Source organism: Astyanax mexicanus, chromosome 9 (genome assembly GCF_023375975.1).
Source record: "Astyanax mexicanus isolate ESR-SI-001 chromosome 9, AstMex3_surface, whole genome shotgun sequence".
Lineage (NCBI taxonomy): Eukaryota > Metazoa > Chordata > Actinopteri > Characiformes > Acestrorhamphidae > Astyanax > Astyanax mexicanus.
In genome coordinates, this window is record NC_064416.1 from 1,719,695 (window position 1) to 1,745,198 (window position 25,504).

Sequence of the window (25,504 nt, forward strand, 5' to 3'; positions counted from 1 at the left end):
ACACTCGCAAACACATGCAGCCACCCAGGGCGAGCAGGTCTTCATCTTATCTGGCGGTACACCGGGGCACGCTGCAGAAACAGTGATAAACAGAGACGGAAAAGGCGAGACAGAAAAACTCCCGCTGTCTGAATAATGCATGACTCATGTATAACCTCGACAGGCCGGCCGCACCACACACATCATACTCACACTGTGTAAGTGTGTGTGTGTGTGTGTGTGTGTGTGTGTGTCGTAATGTGAAGGTCAAAAGTAGCTGGGCTATAGCGGTGCCGGTATACCGACGCCGGGGCGAGTGGTTCACCGGTGAAAGCCGTGGGTTATCTTCTTATACTGAAGATAAATAGACTGTAAGGGTGAACCGTGCATCGTGCATCATGCAGCTTGATTTAGGGGCGTGTCGGTGTGTCTTTGCTATCGTAACGTCGGGAAAAGTACACCTTGCGCGGCTAGAAACGAAGCGTTTGCTAATCATTCCCTCTAACTTTAGTCCACTTTTAGCTTAAATCTGAAAAAGGCTAAAAAAAAAAAAACAGGGGCACTGGGTGATGTATGGGTTTAGGGGTGGGGCAGGAGGAATGGTTGAACATTAAAATTAGGGGCGGCAGGATTATTGAATAACTGATTTGCATATTGGGTTTGGGTTTTTAAAGGTTAGGAAAGGTTTCATTACTTCTAAAAAAAAAATTCACATTTCAGCTCTTAAACAATAAAATATGGTTTAGGGTTTAGTTCCTCTTTAGGAGCCAGGTGCAATCTCACTTTGGCAAACTGCTGATAAATAGTTGCTCTCGTTTTGCTAGGTGGATGTTAGGGTATCCAAGGGGGTTACTATGCTGTTTATACATGGTTGCTCTGGTGTTGCTAGGTGGATGCTATTGTGCTGATAAATGGTTTCTCTGGTTTTGCCAGGTGGATGTTATAATATCCATGATGTTGATAAATGGTTGCATTGGTTTTGCTAGGTGGATGCTATGGTATCCAAGGGGGTAACTATGATGCTGGTAATTGGTTACTCTGGATGTGCTGGGTGGATGCTATTATGCTGATAAGTGGTTGTTCTGCTTTTGCTAGGTGGATGCTATGGTATCCCTGATATTAATAAATGGTTGTTTTGGTTTTGTAAGGTGGATGCTATGGTATCCAAGGGGGTTACTGTGATGTTGATAAACTGTTGCTCTGATTTTGCTAGGTAGTTGCTATGGTATCCAAGTGGATTACTATGATATTGATAAATGGTTGCTCTGGTTTTTCAAGGTGGATGCTATGGTATGCATGATGTTAAAAAAAAGGGTTGCTGTGGTTTTGCTAGGTGGATGCTATGGTATGCTGATAAGTGGTTGCACTGGTTTTGTTAGGTAGTTGCTAAGGTATCCATGATGTTGATAAATGGCTGATCTGGTGTACAAGGTGATGCTGATATGTTGTTGCTCTGGTTTGCAAGGTGGTTGCTATGTTATTCAAGGGGGTTACCATGATGTAAAGAAATGGTTACACTGGTTTTCCTAGGTGGTTGCTCTGGTATCCAAGGAGACTGCTGATAAATGGTTGTTCTGGTTTTGATAAGTGGTTGCTATTATACACAGATGAGATTGGGTGCTTTATTCTGCACACTACAGAGAGTACTCCGGTTAAGAGTAGATCTAAAATAAAGCTCTTTTACAGATTTGGCTGTTTATAAGACTAATTGAATAATCAGATAACTGCATTTTTGAGTGATGTAAAAGCAGGCAATGACTTTCAAAATCCAAATCCAGAAATAAAGACTGAAATGAAATAAAGTTCCTGTTCCTGAGGGAAGGTTTGGTTATTGTTTGAAGCTTAAAGTGAAGAAGACCCGCAGTGTCTGCTTATCTTTGATGTCTCTTATTAGCGATATTCGAGTCTGAGTCTCAGACGCTCATGGCTGGGGGTTCCTTCAGTTTTTATCAGCCGGTTCTCCGCTCTTTCTTTACTGTCCGCATGGGAAATGTGACTCGCAGAGATTCAGCTTAACAGAATCAGGCAGATCTGACAGCGGACAGAATAAGAGAAACGGCAAATGAGCTCTAAAGAGATGAAAACTGTAACAGTCCAATAAATCAATTAAATATGGACAGATTAAGGAGGAATTACATGTATTTTTAATGTAGATCAGCATAATTCAGCCTGCGAGATGTAATAATTTCCTAATAAGGGCAGCAATAGGGACTATATGAAATGTGCATGTGTTTTCTTCATATATATATATATATATATATATATATATATATATATATATATATATATATATATATATATATATATATATATATATATACACTTTTTACAACAGTTTAATAATAGTTTAACTTGTCTTATTATTTTAAAAATATATATATATATATATTTTATTTGCATTTATTATTACTTTTTATTTGTTTATTCTAATGTTTTATATATTGATTCTTATGTTATATGTCCATTACTATTCATTTTTTTATTATTATCTTTTTCTTTATTTTATATTTTATATATATATATATATATTTTTTTTTTACTTTTTACGTCAATTGGCTTTTATGGTCTTTTAGAATTGTGTATTTCTTTTTCCCTTTTTTATTTATTTATTTATTTATTCTTCAAATTAGTATTTCTTTTATCTATTATTTTAAAACTTTTTTATTTCTTATTATTTCTAATTTCTCATTAAATGTTTTAATCCCTTTGATGCTGTAAATGCTCAGCTGAAGGTTGATTGATTGATTGATTGATTGATTGATTGATTGATTGATTGATAATGCAGTGCTACCTGAGGGCCCGAAGATCACCAGCATCCAGTAGTGACCATCACTCTCATTCCTTACAAACATGGATTTCTCCAGAATCTCTGTATATTTTGATGATATTATGGGCTGTATTTGGTGTGATATGCAAAGTCTTTACAATTTCACATTGAGTAAAGTTTTTCTGATATTGTTCCATAATTTTTAGACAGTTTTTGACAGATTGTTGAAGCTCCGCCTCTCTAAAATGCTCTTTTTATACCCAGCCGTTTGAGTTAGTGTAAATTACTCCTTTACTTCTATTAAATATGGGTCTATGAGATTTGCAAATCATCACATTTACATAATATAATATAATATCGTATTATATGTTGTCTGACGCCTTGTGCTGATCCACATCACCCTAAGAGTGATGAGGGGAAAGAGCGCCATCTACTGTACTGTACCCACCCAAAGAGAGCAAGACCAACTGTGCTCTCTCAGGGCTCCAGCAGCTGATGGCAAGCTGCATGACCGGGATTCGAACAGCGATCTCTTGATCATTTCTATGCAGTTGCTCTGATATCCATTTTTGTTTGTTGGTTCCACTTTAGAGGCATATAGTTAATTAATTTGTAATAATGTACAGTATACTTATGCAGAATTATAACATCAGTGGATTTCAGTACAGTAAACTCTTAGAAATAAAGATTGGGAACAGAATGGCGCACTATAAATAAACGTCTATTTTTTTAGTAAGGATGCCTACATTAAAGTAAGCAAGGTTGTCGCCAGGTTTCCCTTCTAAAACTTTTATTCTTAAAACATTTTCTTTCAAAATCAAACAAGCGCTGGATGTTAATCTTTTCTAAAAACTGTTTATTTGGGTAAGTCAAGCGCTTCCGTTTATTTACAGTAAATTTAAACTAAAGAATTCCAGATTTATCTTGTCCAAGCACTAAGGCTGGAAGCAGCAGCATTAGCATTAGCATTAGCCGCAGCGCTAGTGGGATGTAAAAGCCGCCTGATAGTGCTGGACTAAGGTAAGCCAGGGCGCTATCAGCTAGCGGTTCGTCCCACGTAGCTTGTTTTAACACGGTAAACACTCAGACTACAATCTAATATACTCACCTCTGAATGATAAAAGTGCTAAAGCTTTGGTTAGTGCTGGAGCAACTTCACTGAAACTCACCCTTATAAAGCGGTACTTCCGTGGAGTGGCTTTAATTCATACATAAATCGATTTTTTTGACAATTAAAGAATTTTAAGTGCACATTATAGTCTGATAAATACGGTTTTAGCTAATCTGCTGTTATTGTGAAGGATATACTATACAGCAGGGTTTGTGGTTCTGCCGGCGTTCAGTGCAGAGCCGAATCCGGCGTCAGACGGGCGACTAGAGGACGATTTCATTTGTTCTCCAGCGTTTCTCTTCGTTCACAGCGCTGGTGATATTGCCTGCGCCGCTACAGTGATACCAATAAAACCCGGCGAAGACGACGGAATCGAATTGATCTCTCTGAGCCTCCATTTCTCTCCCTGCATTTAACTTTCTCTCATCAATAACACTGAGCCTCACGCTTCATCTCTTTATCAAATCTCAAACGATCGCTTCTTCTCTTTCTGCTCTCTTACTGTTTCTGTCTGTCTGCATTTGTCTTCCTGTCTCTCTCGCTCTCTCTGTCTCTGTCTCTCTTAGTGTTTGTGAAAGAAAGGCACAGTTTGATGCAACAAATGATAAATACAGATAAACTTCATAATAACAGGAATAATAACAAATTCTGCAACAACACCAGCGGTAGGAAGCAGAAAATCTATTTTCCAATTACAAAAAGGTGCTAAACTGTTGCTACAGTATGTAGTCACTGGGGTTAAATATACCAGGTGGTTGCTATGGTGTTGCTTGGTGGTTTATGTTGTTATACCAGAGATTGGGGTTAAGAATCCTTGGGCAAAACCTCTAACCCTAGACCCCTGCTGTATATATATATATATATATATATATATATATGATTACAACCTTATTAATTGTGGTGGCACCATAATAAGGTGGTTGCTATGGTATCTCAAAGTGTTTCCTCTGGTGCAGCTCCAGTGGTTGCTCAGGTACCAAAAGTGTGCCTGTGGTGTTGCTAAGTGTAGTGTTTGTTTATTAGGTTGCTCCCGTGCTTTCTCAGGTGGTTGCTATGGTGTTGCTAGGTGGTTTATGTGGTATGCCAGTTGGTTGCTCTGGTCTAGGTAAATGGTTCACAGGTGTTTGCTATCAGATTAAGGTTCGATTCACAGTCTGAGTGACTATGGTGCTCTACACCAATTAGACTCCTTCCCCTTGACATCTGCAATACAAGTAACTATGCCGTAAAGGTATAATTATGATGGTAATTGGTTGTGGTGGCATCACTAGGTGGTTGCTATGGTATTCCAAAGTGGTTCTACTGGTGCGGCTTTAGTTATTGCTCAGGTTTCCCAGGTGTTGCTAAGTATAGTGATGCTTTGTAAGGTTGCTCCTGTGGTTTCTCAGGTGGTTGCTATGGTGTGGTTATTTTGGTGTCTCGTAAAGAGGTTTCTGTGGTTGGTTTATAAACCTCTGCACCTTATTCATTCCTACCGGTAAAATAATAAAAAAAAGTCCTTGGGCAGGACGCCTAACACTAGATCGACCCACCCCTGCAATACAAGTAACCATGCCGTAAATGCATGATTATGATGGTAATTCGTTGTGGTGTCGTCACTAGGTGGTGGTTGCTATGGTATCCCAAAATGGTTCCTCTGGTGCGGCTTCAGTGGTTGCTCAGGTATCCCAGGTTGTTCCTGTGGTGTTGCTAAGTGTAGTGTTTGATTATTGGGTTGCTCCCATGGTTTCTAAGGTGGTTGCTATGGTTTGTCAAGTGGTTGGTTCACAAACCTTTGCACCCTATTCATTCCTATTGGGAAAAGAATGGAAAAAATCCATTGCTTTTCAGAAACTATACTTCTGATCTGAAAACTGTATAAAATTGCAATTGCATCGCAATCAGCCTATGAATTCACTCTCTCTTTCTCTCTCTCTCTCTCTCTCTCTCTCTCTCGTGCATTCTCCCTCTCTTTCGCTCTCCTTCTCTTTCTTTTTCTCTTACATTCCTCTCTCCTGTGGTATCTAAGGTGGTTGCTATGGTTTCTCATGAAGTGGTTGGTTCACAAACATTTGGACCCTATTCATTCTTATAGGGAAAAGAATGAAAAAAAATCCATTGTTACTCAAAAACAATACTTCTGAACTGAAATGTTTATAATATTGCAATTGCATGGCAATCAGCCTCTAAATTGTCTCTCTCTCTTTTTTCCTCTCTTTCTCTCTCCCTCTTTCTCTCAGTCTCTCACTCTCTCCTTGGTCAATTTTCCTAACACTAGATTGCAATACATCCTAGGTTGTTTCTGTGGTGTTCCTAAGTGTAATGCTCATTTGATATAGTTTGTTTCCGTGGTTTCCCAGGTGGTTGCTATGGTGTCTAATAAAGTGGTTGCTGTGTAATCTAATTGATTCTTATAGGGGAAAGAATATGAAAAAAAAGTTTTTTTTTTTTTACTATATTGCTACTCAGAAATGATATTTCTGATCTGAAAGTTGTACACAAATATGAACTACATGACAATTATACAATTATATATTTAATCTCTCTCTCTCTCTTCTCTCTTTCTGTCTTTTTCTCTCTCTCTCTCAGGATGATCCCAGCCTCCCATAAGCTCTTCCAGCTGAGTGACCTGGCCTCGTCTCGGGACTACGAGCTCTGCGTTCTGGCGGTTTACGACGACGGCGTGACGGCGCTGACCGCCACCCGCCTGGTGGGCTGCGTCTCCTTCACCACCGAGCGCGACTTCCACCGCTGCCGCTCCCTCCACGACCAGTTCCTGGGCGGCACCATGATCATCGTCATCGGCGGCATCATCGTGGCGTCCGTCCTCGTCTTCATCTTCATCCTGCTGATGAAGTACAAGCTCCACAGCCAGCACTACAAGCAGAAAGCCGCCAGGGTCAGCAACGTCTGCTCCCAGACCAACGGCGGCCAGCAGGGGGCGGCGGCGTCCTCCGCCCAGCCGCCGCCGCCGCCCACCCGCTCGTCCTCTTCCTCCGGATCGGCCAATAAACCGTCGGCCCCGCTCAGCCAGGACAGGCCTGAGGGCTGCGGGGGGCAGGACAGCGGATACGGGGCTCTTAGAGGAACCACGGTGGTGGACTTGAACCCGGAGTACGGGAAATCCGTCAAAGAGGACGATTCCATATCGCAATAACGTCGGATCAAAACCGACCAGCCTCCCTCCTCCTCCTCCTCTTCTTCTTCTACTTCTTCTTATTATTTTTCCTCCCTCCTTCTATTACTCCTCTACTTGCCTTCCCCTCCCTCCTTCCTTCCTTACATCTTTCTTCTTCACGTTCTTTTTTCTTCTTTCTTTTCCCTTCTGGTGCTGGGGTCTCGCTGCCTTACCGAGGATTTACCTCCTGTCCAAGGTGAGATACAGGCTATACAGGCTTTTCTTCTCGTTGTTCGCTATCGTTCAAAAGATGTGTTGCCTAGCAACCAGTCGTCACAGCGATAGCAGCGCACACAAGGATGCTGTTGCTGATGCTGATGGTGGTGCTGATGCTGATGTGAGGGGCAGGGGTGTGGGATTTGTGCATCAGCATTTGTTTTAAGGATACTCTAGTTAACGGATGCATTAAAGATGAGCGTTCCAACCCCAAGCGTGTATAGGCATGCCCCGAGTCTCTACCTGCGCCCTACGCTATTACGCTCTTATTCTATTACGAATTCGGTATCAAGGCAGCCAGTCGTTTTGCGAAACATTAAAGCGAGAGCCGTGTCACGCAGTAAAGACAGCGCTGACCTTGGTTCCTCTGGAAGATTTGTTGAGTTTATGTAGTAAATAGAGGCACCGGCTGTTGCAGTAAATGGAGCGATGGCTCATATTGTGGGTTGTAAAGAACGCAGAGAATTGTTTTGAGGATATTGTGGACCAGGTGCATCACATCCCTGGTAAATATATATATATATATACTTTATATATTCTCTTTTTCAATGCGTTTTCTTTATTTTCATGACTATTTACATTGTAGATTCTCACTATGAACATGTGGAGTTTTATGTACTTTACAAAAAAAGGTGAAATAATTGAAAATGTTTTATATTCTAGTTTCTTCAAAATAGCCCCCCTTTTTTCTGATTCCTGCTTTGCACACTCTTGGCATTATTCTCTCAATGAGCTTCACGAGGTGGCCACTTGAAATGGTTTTTCAACAGTCTATTCAGGATTAGTATCTCAGGGGGTTCTGGGTAATTTTCTCTTTTATGTTTTTTTTTTTTATCCTCTGTGATTTTATTCCGAGTGGAAATGGAGGAGCTACTGAACTCCTACTGATGTCATGTGACCAAGAAAAAAAGCATGAAAACTCACTGGTGCTCCTGTTTTTTTCAAACGCAAGTGTTTTATCACTGAGTGTAAAATATTTTTCACAGATGTTTATTTAATGCAGCTACACCCCAGCTGGACCCCTAAATCCTGGATTGATGATAAATTGGTGATAAATTACTATGGGTGACCGACTGTTGAATGCGATGATTCCCAGATCACATCAATCACACCACCAGAGCTAGAGCTGCTGACAAGGGAGCTTTGTCTGCATCTGATTCAAAGGCAGCCATTATTTTAAGGCACTTTTGTAGGTAAACGTAGCTTAGTAACTTTAGTTTAACTAATTTTAACGGCATCAAAATGAATCTAATTTATTAAACATTTTGTGCCTGTGTCAGAAAACACCTTTAACTCCTTAACAGGCCAAGATTTTTGTCTATTTTCATTACCTTTGAAATTACAGTCCTAAAGCTTTAGGTTTTCTATTCAAGCATCACATAAAAAGCTTCTTTCATGTTTGATGAGGAACATTACTAAAAAGCATACTGGTAATTGTAATAGAAAGTGTAGAAAATCTGCAACTGTCAAAATATAACACAAAAAATCATAAAATTGTCTCTTTCCTGAACTTTATTTTGGAATCAATATTTTTCTGAACAGTTCATCTCCTCCAAACCTTTAGTTTTGTTATGTTTGTCTAGTTTTTACATCCTTTTTTTTTTAAACCTGCAGAATTTGGGTTGATTCCTGATTGATTCCGGTTACTGATCTGGAATAATATTAATATTAAATGGAATAGAGAGAAAACAGGCAGCTTTTCCTGTAAAGTGTCCTGTAAAAGTCTTTAAAGCTGATACAAAATCACCTACACCTGTAGCCTGTATATGGGTCAAGGCATGTAAATAGGTTAATCATTTATATAGTAGTTCTGCATACATACTGAGATAAACTGCATTGTGAAGTCTTCCTGCTGAAAAATGGCAGTAGGAAGTTGTTAGAGCTGTTAGTGTCCCTCGTATCACTAGTACTAGGGGTGACTGACTGTTGAGAGCTAGAGCTGCTGACAAGGGAGCTGCGCCTTGCAGCAATTCAGAGTGTGGTATTTTTGGATTTTTGCATCTATTGCAATGTGATATTTGTATTTATTTAATGCAGTGTGATACAGAAAAGTATGATTTTTCTAGCTGGCCTCATTAAAACCAGCAAAAAGAGAAAAAAAAAAGAAGTGGAAGAAGTGAACATGGCAGTGCCTGAGAAAAGAACTCCAGTCGTCTTGGGCTTCAATTCTGGTCTACATACTTTTCTGGGAACATAGTTTGAGGCTAATGCCGCACTTGCTGCTAGTAACGGCACTGCTGAAGTAAATTCAGATGTAGAGTAGTAGAGACTGGCAGTGCTGAAGAACCAGGGCTAAAATAAATCTAAAATACAAACTAATGCCTCCCGGGCAGCGCGGGCGCTGATGATTGGTTTCACAGAAAGGAAAATAGGAGAGCCGGCAAGAGGACGAGTGGAAAGCTAAGTGGAGGACTTATCACCCTCTCTCTCTCTCTTTTTCTCTCTCTCTCTCTCTATAAACTTAGGCTCTGCACTAGTATTATGATGATTGCTTATTCCCACCAGCACTCAGACACGTGGGCGTCGGCCACGGCAGCAGGTGAAACGGAGGGGTTTTCATCACTCTCCTTTTAAGAGTCGTAATGCTGTGATGAAATGCTTATTCAAACACACCGACTCTTCAGAGGAGCACAAAATAAAAAATAAAGAATAAGAATAAGTCTGAGCTTTTTGTTCCTCAGCAGGAATAACCATAACAAAGAGACGACCGCAGGTCTACAAAAAAAGCTCCGGCGAACTCCTTTATTCCTGCTGCAAACACCCGACATTACAAACACTCACCCCCGACTCATTACTCTCACAAAAGAGCAGCGTAAGCACAAACCAGCAGCTTTCAATCTAAAGCTAAAGCTAAAGCTTCCGCAACCGCTAATCTTTTCATCTCCAGCCTCGCGAATTAACCTCTTACAATCTTCAGCTTTGTTCAGACGCTCACGTTAATAGTAATACATATTTCTTACTATACAGCCCCATTCAGCTGGAATTCAGGCTTTCAGTTAACAGCTGTGCTGAACTCATCAAGAGTTAATTACTTTAAGAATGTCTTGCCTCTTAATAAAGTGTTTAGGAGCATCAGTTTTAAAGTAAACAGTGAGGAGCTCTATTTGAGTAATGTCCTAATTTTCCATATTATGAGAAGCAACAACTACTCAATTAATTAAAGTTTGCATCAGCTGCCGGAGCCCTGAGAAAGCACAATACGCCTTGCTCCCTCAAACTAAAGCTAAAGCTCCAGCAACCTCGCGAATTAACCTCTTATAATCTTCAGCTTTGTTCAGATGCTCACATTAATAGTAATACATCTTTCTTGTTATACAGCTCCATTCAGAAAAATGAAAAATGAGTTTTCTCAGTAAGCTTGTAGCACCTGGAATTCAGGCTTTCAGTTAACAGCTGTGCTGAACTCATCAAGAGTTAATTACCTTAAGAATGTCTTGTCTCTTAATAAAGTGTTTGAGAGCATCAGTTATACAGTAAAGTATACTATTTGAGCAATGTTCTAATATTACATATTTTGAGAAGCAACAACTACTAAATTAAGCAAAGCTTGCATCAGCTGCCGGAGCCCCGAGAGAGCACAATAGGTCTTGCTCTGTATGGGTGGGTACAGTAGATGGCGCTCTCTCTTTCCCCTCATCACTCCTAGGGTGATGTGGATCTGTCTTAATTAGTGTAATTAACATAAAATACGAAAATGGTTCATCTCACATTTGCAACAAACACCCCCTGCAAAAACTACAAAAACTAAAGAGCATCAGTTGTAAACCATAGATACCGTAGCAACACCATAGCAAAAACTTAGCAACCACCACAGACACCATAGCAACACCTTCGCAACCACCTAGTAACTGCTTAGCAACAGCTTAGCAACCACCTCAGACACCATAGCAAGCGCCTAGCAACATCATAGCAAACCATAGTGACCGTAGCGAACCTTACCACTTTTCTTTTCTAGTTTTATATGTTGGTCTTTTAAAAGTAAAAAAAAAAAAAAGTTGTAAAACATAAAAAAAAAATGTTTTTCATTTTTTTAAAGAAAAATGAGTGAAGTATCCTATTTAAACTATTACCTGTTAGAGGTAAGGAACACCACTGCACTAAATACTAATAGAATAGTTAGCAATAGTTAGTAACAGAGTTAGTAGTGAAATATTCACACTGCTTGTTCGGATTTTTTTGGTTTTAGACATATTTTTAGATATTTTTTGGATAATTAAACATGCAACAGGTCAATATGACCCGGGAATATCATTACTGCTCCTGTGCATCAATGTAACAGGAGGGTTAAAGAGTTTTTCTCTCTTTTTTTGTTCTCAGTAAAGCACAAGGTTACAGGGTTTATATGTTTAAATAAATGCACTGTTAGGACTTTTGCGGTGCGACGAGGCTCTGAGAAAGATGACCATCATAAAATAATAGTGTCTTCTTAACACCCTCTCTCTCTCTCTCTCTCTCTCTCTCTTTCTCTCAGTGACTGAGAGCCTTTCTAAAGCTGCCGTTCCCGAGCGTAGCTGAGTAATAATACTGCGGCTCCAGCCGGCTGTATATTCATCTGCTTTAATGAATCGCAAATGGGTAGAAAATCAGCTCCCGGGGGCGTCTCAGAATGATCTGCTGGGTCTGAATGCAGGGGGAGAAACAGGAGGAATGAGCGGCGTGTTCTCCGGCTCACCTGAAACGGATTAGATTTTCACCTCAGACCAAAAAAATGTTTAAAAAAAGGTAAAAAAGAAGCGTAAGGGCGAGATTAGAACCCGCGGGGAAAGACGGAGTACACTTCAAAAGATCCGCAGAAAAGAAGAGGTGGAGGAGGGAGCGAGGGATGAGCTGGGAGATAGGAGGATGGGTTTTATGGAGTCAAGAAAGACTAAAAATAAAAAAAAGGCTTTAAGTGTTACCAAACATTGTTAAATGGTATAAGAAAAGTCAGTTCAACCAATCAATCAATCATTCAATCAATTAATCAATTAACCTTTATTTTTACTCAGGGAAATGTACAATGTTGCCGAGCATCTTCAGCATCAAAGGGATTAAAAAAAACATTTAATAAGAAATTAGAAATAATAAGGAATAAAATAGTATAAAAAAAAAAAATAAAACAATAAATTTAAATCAACATTTAACACATTTAACAAACGGACACATAAAATGACACATAAGGTCAAGAATTTATCAAATAAATAAAAAGGTTATAAAAGTAAACTAAATGATAAGAATAATAAAAAAAATTAAAAGAATAAATAAATAAATAAATCAATAATTTAAAACAGGCACAGGTTTTCTTGATAGTGTTTAAAAACTAAAAGTTTAAAATGATTCAGTAACACTGAAATATCAAAACTCTTTATTAAAAATCGCTAACTATAACTACTTGCATCGTTATATAGCAACCGTGCTTCTGAATATATCTACACTGATAGGCGTGGCCTTAAAATGAGGTTCGGGTGTTCAGGTAAATTTCTGGCATAATGCTATCTTGGCAAAAAAAAAACACAGGTGATCAACTGACTGAATACATCCTAGACAGACGTCAACAGTCAGACGTTCATCGCTATTTTGGGAGCACAAGCGCCAGAATGCACAAACCAAACTTTTATTTAGCTGTGGATCGATTGCGTTATTCCATTCCTCTCGTTTCTAAAAGTAAAACTGCTGTTTTAGTTGTTTTTATATTTTATTCGGATAAAAAACACTAATACAGAGAGAAATAGCAGCAGGAGCTCCTCAGATAAAGTGTTGTTCTCATTTTTCTCCAGGCAGGATAAAAGTTTAACTCCACAGAGCTGAGCTACAGTTACTCCAGTGTATTAGCTTGTTATGCTAACTGGTAAAAATCTGTACCAGTTTTAATGTCTACTCCGGTATACTGCTCAGCACTACGTCCAGGTAGCTGTGCCAATAAAATACCAATCTGCCAAAGTCAGAGCTCACCTGGTTCTTAAAGGAAAGGAAATGTCAGGTTAAATGTGGTTTATGAGGTCAGATGACAAAACATTGACATCACAATAATGAATAATACTTTTACATGCCTGCAGGGGCTGACTGGTTCATTTTATGTTATGTTATTACTTTTAGAGTAAAAGTTTTAAGTAGTTTTGAAACCAGTACCTTTATACTTTTACGTAAAGAGTAAAAAGCTTGAGTTGATATTATTTAACTTTTACAGAAGTATTTTTATTTTAAACCCTAGTATCTACTGTTTACTTCTACCTACAGAGTAATGAATGGAGACATTTTTTTTACATTTTTGTGTCTCACCACAGTTTCTCATATAGCTTTACACTGTAAAAATGCAAAAGTTGGAAAAAAAAAATAAAACATTCAAAAAACTTAAAATTTCAAGGCAACTTGCACTAGTTTTTTGAGGCCAAATCACACTTTTAAGTAAAAAAAAACACTTCAGTGTTCAGATAATTAATTTTTAAATATTAAGTCTCACCAACTTTAAAATAAATTCTCTTTTTGTTGAGAGATGGACTCATTTAGGTTCTATGGAACATGTTTAGTAAGTTCTGCTAACTATCTTTTAAGATCAACTAAAAAAAAAATCATGTTTTTTTTTTTCCATTAATAGAACTCACATAAAGAGCACAACATTATATAACACAAATTTGACCATTTGGACCATTCATATCCAATGAAAAACACGTATCTCCAAAACAGCAACTTTAGAAGAGAGAGAAAAAACTTTCAGTAAACTTTCAATGGAAGTCAATGTAAAACGAATTTATTTCAGGTCATTTTGAAGAGTTTCTATTGGTCCGTTCATCATGACATCAAGATATTTCGGCACAGTGTGTGGGATATAATAGTTTGTCTGTTCAAATTATGTAGTAAACTAAAAATTGACAAAAATGAAGGTAAGTGTTTGCTGAGTATAATATGAGAAATATTGAATGAAAAATCTGAGACAAGTTCATAACAGAACTTGCAACAGTTGATTTTAAGGAGGTTTTAGGGTGTTGTTAAGTGGTTGCCGTGGAGTTGCCAGGTATAAAATCAGTTCCCCGGTGGAGAAAATTTTGTGAAGGTGTTTTTCTCCGGCTCACCTGGAACGGATTAGTTTGTTTTTTTTACCCCAGACTGAAAAAACAACCCCCAGAAAGGACGAGATTAGAACCTGTGGGGAAAGAGAGACAGAGGAAGAGGAGGAGGAGGAGGAAGGTGAACGATGGATGAAGTGGGAGATAGGAGGACGGGAGTGTTATGATGTGGAATAGAGAGAGAAATAGAGAGAGAGAGTTTAGACGGATGAAGAGACGAAAAGGTGTAAAAGCACAGAGTCTCCGATATGGAGACAAATGGGCTAATCTTTAAGGTGACGGCACGCCGCGGGGCGGGAGCGTCCCCCCGAGCCGGAGGGGTAATTACTGCTGTTTGTGTGCCGTCGAAAGTGGGCCACAACCTCTCCGCCGTCTCCCTGCCAACAGCAGTTCCGACCCAGAATCCCTCCTGACTGCGGCACACTAGCCTGCGCTAAAAATAGCTAGCAGAACGGGGCTTAGCGTTAGCCTGCTGCTGCCTGCAGATAGCTGTAGCCTTCTGCAGCAGTGAAAAGCAGCATAGCAGCAACGCCTGTCCTCGCTTTGTTTAGCTCGCCACCGTGAAATCAAACCAAACCCAGCGCTGAGCTTTTCCCCGCGGTATCCGATGACTGATAGCCAGTTTTTTGCGCTAATGAAGTTGTTCCAGGCGATGTCCAATTAGCAGAAGCTTGTTAGGTCATCGTTTTTCCTCTTTAATTTCTGCTAGCTCAGCTGCCATCGCTGCTGGATGGAAGTACGTGTTTGTTGAGTCCAGATTCATGCATTTCCTCGAATGCTGTGGCCGTGGTATTTGGAATTCATTTGCAGTTTGCAATTAGATCATATGGCTGGTTGCAAATATAACATAAGCACATTTTTTAATAAAATCAAATAAAACTGTCCCATTCCCATCCTAATGAATTTCTGCCATTTCTAAGCCAAATACCCCACACTAAGCCTCGCAACTAAGTTGCAACAGCCCGACTTCAGTTTAAATCTATACACAATCTGAGCTGCATGATTCAACATTCAATTGGCCCAAGCCTCATGTGCCAAAACCCTGGTTGCTGAGTATAATGTGGGAATCAGCCCCATGAATTTCTGCCATTTTTAAGCCAAATACCCCACTTTAAGCCCTAATTACAATGGCCCGAATTTGTTTTAGCAGCTTTTTCCAACCCCCTGATTGCAGAGTATAATATTTCAATTGGCCTAAGTATAATATGGGAATTGGCCCAAAACTGCTTGTGCCAACACCCTGGTTGCTGAGTATAATTTATGAATTGGCCCAAACCACTTGTGCCACAGCCTGGTTGCTGAGTAAAATGCAACAATTGGCCCAAATAGCTTTTTCCAGCACTACGGTTGCAAAATATAATATTTGAATTGGCCTGAGCCACTTGTATAAAATGTATAAAAGAGTATAAAATGCATTTCTGGTCCTATCTGCATTAGTCAACACCCCGGTTGCTGAGTATAATACAGGAATCAGACCATTTTTTAAATCATTTACTATCCCACCCTTTTGTCAATGAATTTCTGCCATTTTTGGGCCAAATACCCCACAATAAACCCTTATTGCAATGGCCCGAATTCGGTTTAAATCAAAACACGATTCTGGCCCAAATGCTTGACTCATGGCCGATCTGAGCTGCACGATTCAACATTCAATTGGCCCAAGCCACATGTGCCAACACCCCGGTTGCTGAGTATAATATGGAAATTGGCCTGAGCTGAGCCACATGGTTGATGCTGAGTCTCAGCTAATGCTACCATACATTAGTCAAACTTTAGCCAGTTTTCCATGCTTTTTGCTTTTTTCAGGAGTTTTTATGGATTGACTTGTGTAATGTTTACCAAACTAAGATATACAACTTATAGTGTTAGAGTCGAACAGTTACAGTACTTTTTCAAAACATTTTTATATTCAGTTTTTCTGTTTAAATTGTATAATTTTGATGACTGATCGACAGGTTTTGCGCTAATGAAGTTGTCTCATTCAATGTCCAATTAGCAGAAGCTTGTTTAGTCATCGTTTTTCCTTTTTAATTTCTGCTAGCTCAGCTGTCGTCGCTGCTGGATGGAAGTACGCGTTTGTTGGGTCCAGATTAACGTTTTCCTCGGATGCTAACGGTGGCGCTTGGGCCGTGTGCTTCGGAAGGCACTTGACTCTGATAGGAGGCAGCCACCTTCTGGAACGCCAGTCTGTCCTGGAGGTTTTTAACATGCTGAATTTACCTTCCATATGCTGCTCGAGTTCACAATCTGCTGATCCCAGCGCATTTCTGAAACGTTTCAGCAGAAATCTGTAGAAGTGCAGGAGCGTAGCTCGACAGCTAACTTACTGCTGTAAATACTGTAGGCGTGGAGTTTTAATGCGATGCCCGGGCTGACACGTGAAAGATACACTGCATATATTAATGCATAGATGCTGCATTGATTCAATACATAAATATATATTTATTTTTGTACCAGACTATACATATAATACAATATACACTGCACTGCACACAGACTCGTGCTGTCAACTCACCGGTTCAATATTGTCACGGCACTGTAAACTGTTTAAAGGCAGGACAACTGTATTGGTTACTGTGGAGTTCGTACTCAGTAAATATGTATGATGAGACAAAAATCATTGTCCAAAATTGTATTAGAAGGGCAAGGCAAAACCATAAATAGTAGAAAATATAAAAATGGGACAGAATAAACAATACTCGGTAGTGAGTAAGTGAAGTGCAAGGGTATATATTTTTTTAGAAGAACAGGTGAAATCAATACTCAGGTGATTGTGATCTGGGAGGTTTCATGTGATCAGTCATGTGAGGCAGTGAATGAGTGATGTCAATGTGTGGTGCTTTCTGGGAAGGATCTTCAGCACCAGGTGTGATGCTGTGAAGCTTCAACTCATCCCTAATAAATCACCATCTCAGTTCAACAGGTCAATACCTGGGTTGGGCCCAAATGTCTTTTGTTTGTGTGATCGCTGCATTTATGGGTTAAAATGTCTTAAACTGTAAAATTATGGTAGTTAAGGTTTTAAATTGTAATAAATTTACTGTAAATTTGCTGTAGGTATTACATTTTTAGATTTAAAGCTCACCTTCCGCGAAAATCCGATTTTTCTTGTTTTTTGTGGAATACAGTAGGTCTCTCCGAGTTGAATGTGTACACCTGCACATTAAACTGTTTTGCAGCCCCCATTGTCTGCAGGAGCTAAGCAAAGAAATCCCCCCTCCCCCCCTCCGAAAAACGGGTGAATTTTGAATTATCTTTCTGCCTACGTAGGCAGAAACTCACAGACCAGCCCACCTTGGCTCGAGAAACTCCCAGAGGCGGAGCTGAAGCGACGCAACATCACCGCTCATCAGTTAGGAGGTGGGAGGCAGTGAGCGGCAGAGCGGCGGAGGGGCGTCGCAGTGCTCCTAGCCAATCAGAGGAGAGATATTTGCATGCTGTTTGCATGTATGAATATTCATGAGCAAAGCTGGAATCCGGTCATTTTGGACACACCCCTAAAACAGTCCATTAAAAAAGAGCTATACAGAGACACCTGAGCACTTTTTTTTTACAAAAACGGCTCACATGTCATTCATTCATACTAGAGACCACAACTAGACATTTTAAAATGAAAGAAAAAACGACGGAAGGTGAGCTTTAATGCCAGTGGGAAAATACAGTGGGCAACCCTAGTTACCGAGGAGAGAACTAAGGTTAGCAGAGACCTAGCTAACATTAGCGGCGAGCTAGCTAGTTACCAAGGAGAGAACTAAGGTTAGCAGAGACCTAGCTAACATTAGCGGCGAGCTAGCTAGTTACCAAGGAGAGAACTAAGGTTAGCAGAGACCTAGCTAACATTAGCGGCGAGCTAGCTAGTTACCAAGGAGAGAACTAAGGTTAGCGGAGAGCTAACTAACATATCTAAGCTAAGCTACCAGGAATAGAACTAGGGAGGTTTCCAATACAATAAATTATTTTCTCCCAAAGAAATTATGACTACATTTTAGGGTCTGAAAAAAGGTCTGAAAAAGCATTAAATTTTACTTTTTAAATGGTGCAACAACCCTGTCTACAGCTCTGGAAAAAAATTAAGAAAGCACTTAAAATGATGAGTTTCTTTGATTTTACCAAATTAAAAATGATGATCACAAGCCATCAAACCACCAAACTGAACTGCTTGAATTTCTGCACCAGGAGTAAAGCAGCATAAAGTTATCCAAAAGCAGTGTGTAAGATGCATGAAAAACAAACTGTGATTATTCCACCAAATATTGATTTCTGAACTCTTAAAACTTTAGTGTTGAATATGAACTTGTTTTCTTTGCATTATTTGAGGTCTGAAAACAAGATCAGTTGTAAAAAGCAGTATACAAATAAAATTAATTGAATCAATTTTAGCTAGTTAATTAGTTGTAAATTATATCCTGTTTAAGGGCTTTTTTCAATCTTATTTTAGCTTGTTTTAGGTCATTTTAAATAAATATATTTAACTATTTGTTCTCTGTATTGGTTATATTTATATTTAATTATATTTATATTACTGCATTGGGAGCTGTGCTATCTGTATCTTTAAAAAATCTGATTGGACGGACAGTCTGAACACAGACGTTTAATCCATTTGACCCAATACTATATCATATAAACTACCCAACAATATATCATATATTGTTAAACTGTCATTTCTTTGGTTAATTTTATGTATTTTTATTTTATATCATTTTAGACAAACATATTTAATCATTTTGTGCTCTGTATTGAACATATTTATATTAAGCATCCGTATGGGTTGCTATGGATATTGATTTCTGAACTCTTAAAACTTTTCTGTCTATAAATGCTCTAAATGAGAATATTTTTATTTGGAATTTGGGAGAAATGTTGTCTGTAGTTTATAGAATAAAACAACAATGTTCATTTTACTCAAACATAAACCTATAAATAGTAAATATCTGTATATGTATTTTATTCGTTTGGCGTCTGGCTCTAACATCTGTCCTTCTTTTGCTTCTTCTAGGCAAAACTCAGTCTGGAGGCTCTTATAAATTGCCTGGGATTGGAGCCAATACACTTCTGGGAGAGGAGGTGGGTGGAAGCCGCCAGTAACAGCAACTGTTTTCAGTCCCTTATGCAACAAGCTTCTCCATGAACGACGGACATTAATGAGCCTGTTCAGAGCATATGGGCGCGATTTGGTCCTAACCAGAGGCCATCAAAAAATATATAGAGAAGAAAAGAAGAAGAAGAAATAAAGAAAAATGAAGAAAATGAAAAGAATGACCTTGGTTGTAGTGGAGAAGCGAACCGATGAACACGTCTTTTTTTTCACGAACCTGTTGACTAAAAATAACAATGGAATATATACCAGGATTGAGTTTTTGGTGTTTGTGTTCTGGCGTTTCAGCGTTTCACGTTTTAATGCCGTGTAGACGAGTGCAAAGCCAAAGGAATAAAACCTTCTGATTGGACGCCAAACTGATTGGCGGATGGAAATACGATGTTCTCGCACAGGCTTATTATTGCTATACTAATATCGAGAAATAATCATCGGGTGAACTCTTTACGGGCACTTTATGATATATTCCACTCTTCTGTTCTCTCTCAATCACTCAAACTCTCTCAAAATCTCTCTCTTTCTCTCCTTCGAGAAGAAGAACTGTACGTCTGATCATGGATTTCCAGGCATGGTGCTGTTCTACACTTTTCAAAGGTTCTGATGGGATTAAAAAAGACAGAAATCACCCAGATCTCGCCATGCACTGAAGTGTGTTTTAAAAATAATGCGTACAAACGAAGTGAACAAAACGAACGTAACAAAAGAAACGAACAAAATCAGCTTTTAAAATCTCCCACGTTGATTCTCGTGGACGATGTAAAACAAAAACTAAAAACAAAAACGACAACATGTTCAACACTAAACAAACGGGCCACTTTGAAAGTTGGTCTACTAATTATTAAAAAAAATATTAAATAATTACCTTTTTTATTTTGTTTGTTTTATTTAATTTTTTTTGTTTTTTTGTTTGATTTTTTTTTTGTTTTTTTGCTCCAATCGACTGTGTACGTATTTGTATGTGAGGTACACCTTCAGCCATCTCTGATTTCTCTGAACTCAAAGTGAAAATAATAATAATAATAATAATAAAGGTCCTGGGATGGAATTTTATGCTTTCATAGGTACTATATGTGGATTTATAAAGAAATAAAAGTATTTTTCTTCTACTTTTCTGGCGTGAAAGAGTTTTTTTTTATTATTTATATATATACATATATATATATATATATATATATATATATATATATATATAATAGGTAATGAATATAATAGAGTTTGAAGAACTAGCACTATGTAGATATGTATTCAACACCGCTAAAGAAATCCTGCGTGCAATAACGGTCAAAAGTTTTAGAACATCCACAGTTTGTCCTGTCTGTCCTGTAATCACATTTTTGTAAAGTTATTTTTTGACATTGTTTATAAAAAGCGCTATAGAAATCAATTTAATTTGATTCATATTTTTTGTTCTTTTTTATCTTATTTTAGCTTGTCATTTTAGGTCATTTTAGACAAACATATTTAATTATTTGTGCTACGTATTTAATTATGTTTATATTACTGCATTGGATGCTGTGGAATCTGTATCTGTAAAAAATCAGATCGGACGGACAGACCGACACTGCACAAATCATAACATCATATATTGGTAAACTGTAATTTCTTTAGCTAATTTTAGCTCATTTTAGGTCTTTTAAGCTCATTTTATACCATTTTTAGGAATAGGTTGCTGGGGTATATGTTTGGGTTGGTGTGGTATCTGTACCTGTAAGAAATTAGATTGGACTGACTGAATTAGATTAGTCTGAACTCAGCCGTTTAATATGTTTTACCCAATACTGCACAAAAGACATCATATATATGGTTAAACTGTCATTTCTTTAGCTCATTTATGTCTTTTTAGCCAATTTTATGTCATTTTAGACAGATATATTTAATCAGTTCGTGCTCTGTACTGAATATATTTATATTTAGCATCTGCGTGGATTGCTGGGGTATCTTTTTAAGGATTGCTGTGGTATCCAAATAGGTTGCTAGGGTATCTGTAGGGGTTGCTGTGGCATCTGTATCTGTAAAAAATCAGATTGGACTGGGTTAGGGTTAGTTAACAGTCTGAACACAGCCGTTCAATACATTTGACCCATTGCTGCACAAACGATAACATCATATATTGTTAAACTGTCATTTCTTTACCTAATTTTAGGTATTTATTTGTTCATTTTATATCCAGGGTTCGTACAGTCATAAAAACCTGAAAAAGTCATGGAATTTAAAAGAGGCAATTCCCAGTCCTAAATAAGTTTTTAGAAAAATAAAAATACCCAGAAAGTTTTGGAAAAGTCATGGAAATTTGTAAAATCTATTTTAGGCAAAAAAATAAAAAATACATGAGCTCAGAGTTGTTTCAGTAATTTTAAGCCTACACAATAGAGTTCTCAGGATCTGAAAAAAAACATTTTATTATTAAAAAAATATTATGTGTTTGTCAACATTTTATCAGATTCATTTCATAATACTATCTATAATTAATTTTCAATATAGATTTAATTGATAGTCCTCCAATAGTCCTGCTCAGAGACTGTAAAAAAAGATGGACGTCGTGTCTCCATTCCCATTCATTCAATGAAAATGAAGCCAAAATCTTCCTCCATGTTGGCGATCCTGAAACCCGAGTCTGTAGAGCGCAGTAGAGACCAGAGGAGGGAGAAAGACTGTGGAGAGACAGCCTACTCATTTAAATAACCCCGCCCCTGAGGACTGCCTCGAGGTCACAGGCTGCGGAGCGGAGCGGACGGTCTGTTATTGGCCCCGCCCATAACCAGCCCTTTTACAATAACCACACCTTTTTTGAATAAAGCTGAATAACGTTTTAAAATACGAATTCTGTGGGGATATAAAAATTTAACAATATAAGCGGAGGTTACACTAAAGCTGCTGCATTTAAATAATGGAGGTAGAATTACAGTATATTAGAAAAAAACGTGATTGAAAGTTGTTCTGTTTTGCCATTGAAACCTATGGGGATGGGTGGAGTTACACAGCTTTCTGAAACCGAACAGCAGGGGGCGCCCGACCTGTGGTGGCTTCACTTTTGAGAGACGATGCTCTGTCCAGTTATACACAGTCTATGGTCCTGCTAATTCTATGCTAAAAACTCAGTCCTGTTACTTTCAGTCCTGTTACTCAAAGCCTAAAAACTAAGAGGAACGAGTGCCAGTAACAGGAGTGAGTTCCAGTAACAGGAATGAGTGTCAGTAACAGGAGTGATTTTTGGTTTTATTGTCCATGTCCGCACTGATGTTTTAAAAAACATGGAAAAATCATGAAAAAATAATGGAAATGTATTGGTTAAGAATTGTATGAACCCTGTATATCATTTTAGACAAACATATTTAATTGTTTGCGCTCCATATTTAATATTTTTCACATTATAATATATTTTCACATCAGTTTTTGAGGTCTGTGTACTTCAGAAACAGAGTTTAAGAAGACCTGGGAATATGCTCAGTGTCCTCATGCTATTAGCATAGCCGCCATTTAGCTATTTTTCATGTTTTTCCTAATTCTACACAAAAAATACTCAGTCCTGTTACTCAAAATTGAAAAAAAGTAACAGGAATGAGTGCCAGTAACAGGAGTGATTGTTCTGTTATAAATAGCAATTATTTGAACATGCAGTCTATAACCATTTCTTTATAATAAAGACTTTCTTGAGAGAAAATCAAAGCAAAACGTAAGAGTAATGAGTTCCAGTAACAGGAGTGAGTTCCAGTAACAGTAATGAATGTCAGTAACAGGAGTGATTTTGTCCGCACAGATGTTCAAAAAAAAAAAATCAAATGGACATGGAAAAATCATGAAAAAATAATGGAAATTTATTGATTAAAAAGTGTATGAACACTGTAAATCATTTCAGACAAATATATTCAATATTGTGTGCTCCATATTTAATATATTTCACATTATAATATATTGTTATATTAGTTTTTGAGGTCTGTGTACTTTTAAGTCTCAGAAGACCTGGATTCACATTTGGGGAAAATCCTCCTTACAGGCGTTTAATCCCTGAAACCCCTCATCGCATTAAACAGATTTAATCCTGTATTTAAATCTCAGAGCTTCTCACGGCCTTTTACACTTTCAGAAATAACCTGTAACCTGGAGGAGCCGGAGGAACCGCCTGAGGAGCAGAGGGGTAATGATGGTTTCCACCACATGAGGTCACTCCTCACCTTACTGCCCACTTCTGATGACCTTCTTCACACCAGAACATAACTGAAATAATTCATTTATCAGCTAAACAACTGAGTAGAACCTGCCCTGGGATCAGCTTAGAGCTGGTTTATATAACTTTAAAATATATATTTTTTATTAAGCATAGTGTCTCGTACATTGACATAACTGTAAAAGCAAGATATGTAATTTAAAACATTAATAAAAAAATACTTACAACACTGAAAATACAGCATTTCTTACATTCCCCCCACTCCCTAACTATAAACTGTACCATGAAATATAATTATTACAATCTCAGTCCTGTTACCGTAACACCGTAACTACCCTGATCATCTGAAACATCTGGAACATTCTACAACAGGAAGTCACATCTACAGCAGGAAGTGACATCAGCTGGTTCTACTTCTGAAGACCAGAATTAAGTTCCCTCATTAGTTTTTCAGTTTATTTGATCTTATTGTAACAATGAAACACTCAGTCCTGTTACCTAAATTCCTTCTTACACCTTATTGGTTTATTTTTTTAAATACACATTTTGGTAAATTCACTCGAATGTGCTCAGTCTCCTCATGCTATTAGCATAGCAATCATTTACTGTAGTTATTTCTTAGGTATTTGCAAATTCTGTGCTAAAAACTCATTCCTGTTACTTTCAGTCGTGTTACTTTGACATAAAGAGTAACAGGAATGAGTTCCAGTAACAGGAGTGATTTTTTTTGTCATAAATATGAATTATTTGAACATGCAGTCTATAACCATTTATTGCTTTTAAACATGCTTTTTAAAGGTCACATGAGTTTTGGTAACAGGGCTGAGAAAATCTTAAAAATCTTCACATTAGAAATCCTGTAAAAAATTAAGTAAAGCTGCATTTTCTGAATAGTTAAATGTATGTGTTTTTTTAATCTTTTTTCAACTCTGCATCTAATAAGTAAAAAAAGGCTAATTTTAGTCTTTTTAGCTCATTTTTTGTAATTTTAGACAGATATATTTGACAATTTTTGTTACATATTTAATATATTTCACATTGTAATATATTGTCACGTTAGTTTTTGATTCTTATTCGGGGAAAATCCTCCTTACAGGCGTTTAATCCCTGAAAACACCCTCATCGCGCATATATATATATATATAATTAAAGTTAAGCATAGTGTCGCGTACATTGACATAACTGTAAAAGCAAGATATGTAATTAAAAACATGAATAAAAATTACTTATAGCACTGAAAAAATATTTTGTTACCTCTTTTCACTCTCTAACTATAAACTTTTCCATGAAATATAATTACATATAAAGTCTCATCTATGCTTTACATTTTTTTTATAATAAATCCTTAATATTTAATATTTATAAAATACACATTTTAGTTGTGTCCCTGTTGGGTTTCACTCACTCCTGTTGCCGTAACACCATAATTACCCTGATCATCTGAAACATCTGGAACATTCTACAAAAGGAAGTCACATCTACAACAGGAAGTGACATCAGCTGGTTCTGGTTCTTCTGAAGATCATGGGGAGACCAAAAAAAATAAGTTCCCTAATTAGATTTTTTTTTCTGTATATTTGATCTTATTGTAACTCTGACTGAGGAGCTCAATCTCAACACTCAGTCCTGTTACCTAAATTCATTCTTACATCTTATTGGTTTATTTTTAAAATACAAAATGCTCATTGTCCTCATGCGATTAGCATAGCCGCCATTTAGCTATTTTTCATGTTTTTGCTAATTCTACGCTAAAAACTCAGTCCTGTTACTTTTAGTACTTTAAGTACTAGGAGTGAGTGCCAGTAACAGGACTGAGTTTCAGTAACAGGAGTGATGGCTTTGTCATAAATTTAAATTTTTTGAACATGCAGTCTATAACCATTTCTTTAAAATAGAGGTTCTAGGCCCTCTTTATGATAAGTGTCTCTAATAACTGTAGTTACACATTAACGACTGTGTAATAACAGTGTA

At 37.8% G+C, this 25,504-nt stretch overlaps 2 protein-coding genes across 3 annotated transcripts in view; one reads left to right on the forward strand and one right to left on the reverse strand.

The window, feature by feature from the left end:
- The window catches only part of si:cabz01090165.1 (LRR and FN3 domain-containing protein), a 391,809-nt gene extending 372,038 nt beyond the window's left edge, over positions 1 to 19,771 (forward strand). For both annotated transcript variants that reach the window (XM_049483443.1, XM_049483442.1), the window contains exons 7-8: positions 6,426 to 7,210; positions 19,270 to 19,771. In XM_049483443.1, the coding sequence (XP_049339400.1) occupies positions 6,426 to 6,993 (568 nt within the window). In that variant the 3' untranslated portion in view covers positions 6,994 to 7,210; positions 19,270 to 19,771. The remainder of the gene's footprint in view (positions 1 to 6,425; positions 7,211 to 19,269) is intronic.
- LOC107196871 (uncharacterized protein C14orf132) overlaps positions 1 to 25,504 on the reverse strand; it is an 893,178-nt gene that overhangs the window by 677,704 nt on the left and 189,970 nt on the right.